Source organism: Sorex fumeus, unplaced genomic scaffold (genome assembly GCF_029834395.1).
Source record: "Sorex fumeus unplaced genomic scaffold, SorFum_2.1 ptg000111l, whole genome shotgun sequence".
In the NCBI taxonomy this organism is placed as follows: domain Eukaryota; kingdom Metazoa; phylum Chordata; class Mammalia; order Eulipotyphla; family Soricidae; genus Sorex; species Sorex fumeus.
In genome coordinates this window covers 10,177,864-10,183,863 of record NW_026606168.1, presented here as the reverse complement: position 1 = coordinate 10,183,863, position 6,000 = coordinate 10,177,864, and the positions used below count along the sequence as shown (strand labels likewise).

The 6,000-nt window shown below is 46.0% G+C and overlaps 1 protein-coding gene across 3 annotated transcripts in view; it reads right to left on the bottom strand.

The window, feature by feature from the left end:
• Nucleotides 1–1,296: 1,296 nt before the first annotated feature.
• The window catches only part of TMOD3 (tropomodulin 3), a 73,630-nt gene continuing 68,926 nt past the window's right edge, over nucleotides 1,297–6,000 (bottom strand). For all 3 annotated transcript variants that reach the window (XM_056135427.1, XM_056135426.1, XM_056135428.1), the window contains exon 10: nucleotides 1,297–3,888. In XM_056135427.1, coding sequence (XP_055991402.1) covers nucleotides 3,854–3,888 — 35 coding nt within the window. In that variant the 3' untranslated portion in view covers nucleotides 1,297–3,853. The remainder of the gene's footprint in view (nucleotides 3,889–6,000) is intronic.

Genomic DNA, 6,000 nt, shown 5'->3' with positions numbered 1-6,000 from the left:
GATATTTTTCTATGTCCCCACTGCCCTAGAGAGGAGAAGCAGGCAGAGCTCTGGATACTGGGCTCTGACTGGGCACAGACCTTCTCCCTCCAAAGCCTCAGCTCCCTGGAGGGCAGTGCTGCCATGTAAAGGGCCTGGAAACAGGCTTAAGAGTGTAGAATTCTGCCCAAGGCTTTCTCCCCAATCAGGCTCTTGCAGGCATGCGGCCACACAGGTGCAATGCTGAGCAATTTTAGCGCCCCCCAAATACCGACCTGAGATAACAGCCAGCACAGGGTTGCAGAAGAGCAATGGAGAACAAAGGACTTGTGGCTTTTTTTTTCTTGGTGCCACACCTGGATGTTCTTAGAGCTCACACCCAGCTCAGTGCCTGGGGGACCCTCTGGTGCCAGATGGAACCTGGACCTCCTTCGTGTCTGGTGCTCTCCAGCCCCTCAGCCTCCCAGCCCCGACTCTATCTTAGTAGGGGAAACATTCCAGGTTTCTAATGGGAAGCTAAAGAAGGTGTTAGTGTGGGCAAGTCCACCTCCTTCTCTGGCTCAACTTCGATTTGGGCATGACCATGGAAATCTGCCATGATGTATTTGCGTTTCCCTGCCTCTGAGTTCACTATGAAGTAGATTTTGCTGTTGTTGTTTGCTTTTTGGGTCACACCCGGCGATGCACAGGGGTTATTCCTGGCTTTGCACTCAGGTGCTCAGGGGACCATATGGGATGCTGGGAATCAAACCTGTGTCTGCCACGTGCAAGGCAAACGCCCAACCCACTGTATTATCGCTCCAGTCCTATGAAGTAGATTTTAAAATAGAAACAGAGAAAAAGAAATGGGTCATTTTTTACTCCATGCAGAAATTCAAGGTAGACATCAACATGTCCCTGCTCTTTTTTTTTCTCTTTTGGGGTGACACCCAGTGATGTCAGTGATGTTCAGGGGTTCACTCCTGGCAGTGCTTGGGGGACCATCTGGGATGCTAGGGATTGAACCCGGGTTGACTGCGTGCAAGGGAAACACCCTACCCGCTGTACTTTTTCTCTGGCCTCTTCTGTCTTTAGCGGCAATAAGGATTAAGCGTATGTGCAGCAGAACATGACATTTTATCAAAACAATTCTCTTTTAAAAAATTTATTATAGCAGATTTCTCCCTCTTAAATGAAAACAGGTATTTGCATGGAACAAACTTTACAAAGGTCTATTTACATGTAACTTTTCCAAAGTATCTATTGCACAAAGCAAGTATGTGGGTTATTTTATCAAAGAACAAAAATCTGCAATGTAATGACCACAAAAATTCTTGAAATCTTTAACAATCTAGTTTATTTAACAAAAAATGTTCATTTGGTCTTTTAAATGACAGGCACCCTTAGGGAATGTATTTTACGTATATTTTAGATTTCTAGCCTTTAGCCACATATTTATAGCACCAAAATCCGTAAAATTTCAGGTAGAAATACTGGAAAAAATAGAACTCCAGGCAAATATGAACATCAAATTTTATAAAATGGGCAATTAAAAAGTTTTAAAATAACAGTTATAAAATACAAAGAAAATTATTTGATAAGTTTAATTAGATTACAAAATGTTTTAGAAAATGCTTGGTTTAAAAAAAGACTATTTCAATGATCAAATTTTAGAAATGTCCAAAACTACCAAAAAGAGGTGCCAGGTTTTTAAAGATCAAAGTAAACAAGTTTTCTCTCATTATTCTTAAGACAATTTTTTTAAACAATGTTTATTCTTCCAATTCATAAACATACAAATATTTCTATTTTCTACAATATCTTTGTTTCTTTCGATGAGGCTTGTAGTTTTCAATTTGTAAAAAAAATTCACCTCCTGTTCATTCCAGGGCTTGATGACTTGGAACTTAAGACAATTTTCTGTAGTGAGGTGACTGACTACAGCTCAGATCAAACAAAATACCCAAGTCCTTCATACTCTGATAAACAGCTGAGTGAAAAAGCTATTACCCCCAAGTGGTCTGAGCACTTGTAGGTGGGGACCACCCACTGCTGTTTTACAAAGCATCATCTTTGTGGCAGGGAGGCCATGGTTTCCACATAGGTCACTGCAGAGAAGCCCTGAGGACAGGCCTAGCAGGGCCTGGACTCACACTCAGAGCGGCATATGGAAAGTGGGGTGGGCCCTTGCCCTGCACATGGCCACCCCAGGTCCATTCCCCTGCATCCCTTAAGATTCCCCGAGCCCTACCAGGAGTAAGCCCTGAGCACCACTGGCTATGGCCAAATAAAAAAAAAGTGGGAAGTGGCGGGTAGTTACACTGCTGCTAACTTGAAAAATCAGCCTTTCCTGTAAGGCAGTACAGAGATGATTCCCAGCCCCTTTGAAACACTGGATACTGATTTAAAATACAAGCACATCCCCCCGACCTTCGAAGCCTTTGCCTGCTGGGCGGGGCTGTAATAAACCACCCTAAGAAACTGCCTGTCGCTGAACTTTTCTGGCAGACAAATTTCCAATTTCAAAAAGGGTGACAAAATCCTTCCCGTAAGTGAGAGCAGGGTCGCACCCCTGGCCAGACACGGTCTGCTTTAGCACTGAGCCAGAGGATAGCTCAAATCTGGCATGGTGCAGGTATTTTTTTTTTTTTTTTTTAAATCTGAGCAAAGAATACAGGTCATAGGACTTAACCTTTCTGAAGAGTCATTTTCCTGTTGGGCTGGGATGAGGGAGAGTTTCGTCCCTGAGCTCAGCGGCTGTATGTGGTGCCCCTGCCTGCCCGCTCCCCAGGTCAAATCCCACCAGGATTCCATGGGCTGCACGAATGTTTTTTTCTCTTCTCCCAAATGACGGAGCACTGCGGCCTGCCTTTGTGGGGGAAGAAAATGGCTTTCCCACCCACACAGGGCTCTCTGCCACCCTGTTACAGAGGTGAGGGGTGTTAGAGAGGAATGTCTCAATGCATGATAAGCTCCGATCCTGGCCACAGCCACTGACACAATGCAAACAGGTGCTGAAGGCCTCCACAGTGGGGTGGTGACTTACAAGACTTTTAAGTTACAAGGCCCAGTTCATGTGTTCTAGATCATGGGACTGTGTCTACACTGTATTTGGGCCAAGTCTGCTACAGGCAAAGTCCCTTTTTATTTTGGGGTGTGGGCCACACCCAGCAATGCTTAAGGATCAATCCCTGGCAGTGGTAAAGGGTGGCACGATCTGTGGTGCCTGGGTTCAAACCAAGGCTGGCTGTGTACAGGACAAATGCCCTAAACCCTGTATCATCTCGCTGGACCCCCAAAGTCCCCACCCCTTTTTTTGCTTTTCGGGTCACACCCGGTGATGCGCAGGGGTTACTCCTGGCTTTGCACTCGGGAATGACTCCTGGCAATGCTCAGGGGACCATATGGGATGGTGGGAATCGAATTCGAGCCGGCCGTGTGCAAGGCAAACGCTGTACCCGCTGTATTATTGCTCCAGTCCCCCAAAGTCCCTTTTTGATTTTAAAAAAGATTAATCCTTAAATTAAACTCTCTACATTCATGACTTTAGAAACTTCTTACAACGGAGTATTTGTGTGTGTGTGTGTGTGTGTTTGTTCACATCCACCAGTGCTCAGGGGCCAATCTGGGGTGCTGGGGATTGAACCTGGATAGGACATGTGCAAGGCAAGCGTCTTACCCACTGTTCTATCTCTCCAGCCCGTAAAACTGTATTTTTTAACCTGACTCATAAGACTATTCAATGAAGCTAAAATAAAACTGTAGCTGAAAGTAGAAATAAAGCTTTACAAAATTATCATCTATCTTTATAACCTGAAACTGGCAACAACTTAAATGAGGAATAAATGCAGTTAAAAACAGCTTTCCAGTCTTTCCCCTTCTGGCCAGGGAAGGCCTACTGGTGGTCACCTTCCACTCGTCTCTTGCGAACTGTAAGAAAAAGAGAAAAAAAAGTGAGCAACCAGAGTTTACATGGAGTCTGTTATATTTGTACAGAGACGAAATGTCCATTTCTAGTCCATGTGGCTATTAAAACCAAAACGGGAATGAAGGTGCTCACCTTTGCACCTAGTTCAATCCTCTTCACCATATATGGCCAATTCCGCCGCCACCCCCCGCCGGCCCTCTCTCTCCACCGCACCAGAAAAACCCATCCACAGCCAGAGCACCTTCAACTGGCCAAGCACATGCAGTACAGGTAGGAAGCAGCCTGGATTCCGTTTCCTGGATTCCAGGCAGCTGGCACCACATGGTCTGAGTACCACCAGGAGCGATTATCCATCATCTTCTCCCATATGCTACCCCCGCTCCCCCCACCCCCCACCAAAGACCATTCACATCTTTCATCACTGTTGTCTACATGATTAGAGCTGAGGGGATTCAAAATAAAACTGTCCACACCTCATCTGTACTTAGAAATCTAAACTAAATGGCTGGCGATCATCTTAAAGTCTCTGTATCTGTCTCAGTGAAGAAGAAAATTCTTTCTCCGTGTACTAGGATTAATAAAATACTGAGTTAAGTTCTGAGAAGACACTAAGGCAGCTGGGCTTAGTGGGCACTGAAAGCAACCACTGCATGCTCTTCTGATGAGACACGACAACGCATTCCTTAGTCTGCCAGAGAACATTCTGCCAGTCGGCCCGTCATTTTTAAAGTGATTTGCAGTTTTCTCTGAATTTTCCTTGCCTCATCTTCCACCCATCACTTCGGAGTTTGGAGAAAACAGACATCAAGTAAGGGAGGTCCCCGCGGGCTCCAGTACAGCAGGTAGGGCATTTGCCTTGCACGTGGCTGAACGGGGTTCAATCCTTGGCATCCTTATAATTCCTCGAGCCAGCCAGGAGTAAGCCCTGAGCACTACCAGTGTGGCCCAACTCCTATCCCCCCCAAAAAAGAGTAAAATTAAAAAAAAACAAAGGAGATCTCTGACCCTCATCTTATGGCGAGGGTGCATCTGACACCATAAATTTTTTGCTGCAAAAGGAGCCAAAGAACGAGTTGGGCTGACAGAGGAAAGGGACTGGTGGCCGGAACCACTGAGCTGTGCTCACTGCCCCCAGCAGCACCTCCGAGAGCCAGCCGGGCTCCTGGGCACTGTGGCAGCTCCCATGAGAGACGAAGAGCTTCCAGGCTTTGGACCCAGCAGCAAGGAAGAGTGTGAGTCTTGGTCCAAGCACTCCTTTGAGGGTGCTCATGGTGTGTTAACCTTACTGAGATCTGACTTGTCTTCAGATTAGTGACATCTGTGCCTCCCACAGTGCCAGAACAAGGTGGCCCCTAGGCCGACTTTGTGGGCTAGGAAAGCCGCTGAGCTTTCAGTTAATAAGAACAAAAGGGCAATGTGCGTATTCTTTTTCTTTGTTTTTGGGCCTCATCTGATGATGCTCAGGGATTACTCTGGGCTCTGCACTCAGGAATTACTCCGTATACTCAGGCAACCATATGGGATGCTGGGGACTGAACCTGGGTCGGCCACCTGCAAGGTAAGCACTTTATCTGCCGTACTATCGCTCCAGTCCCAAACTCCATACTCTTAAGTTCCCCTTTTTCTGTTATACGGTTGGCGTATTAATGTTGTATTTTTCTGGTGTCATGAAGGACTGACTCTTCAGGCTGGTGATTTTGATTAACAGGGGAACAGAAAGCCTGTTGGCCAGTGGCCAGCAGAGGCTGGGCCACTCCCATGCTGCGCAGACAGCAAGCGTGGAAATGAAGCCCAGAAGGTGGCAAAGTCAAGTTCCCATAAGCACTTCTATACTCCCCTAATTAAGCCTTTCTCTGCGATCATGCTCCTAGGGGACAAAGCTCATGGGAAAACAGACATGTTATGAATGTACAGTACATGCACATAACCTTAGAGAACTGTCTGAAAGACAAACCAGAGCTCTATTTTGAGGACGATTTCAAGAACATTTTGAATCATAGCAGGGTTTGGAAGTTACAGGATCCCTAAGACAGTGGAGCAAGCAAAAAAAAAGTGTAGAGGTGGATTATGTGGTTAGTTGGCATACAAACAGTCAAGTGAAACTCAAGAGTTCA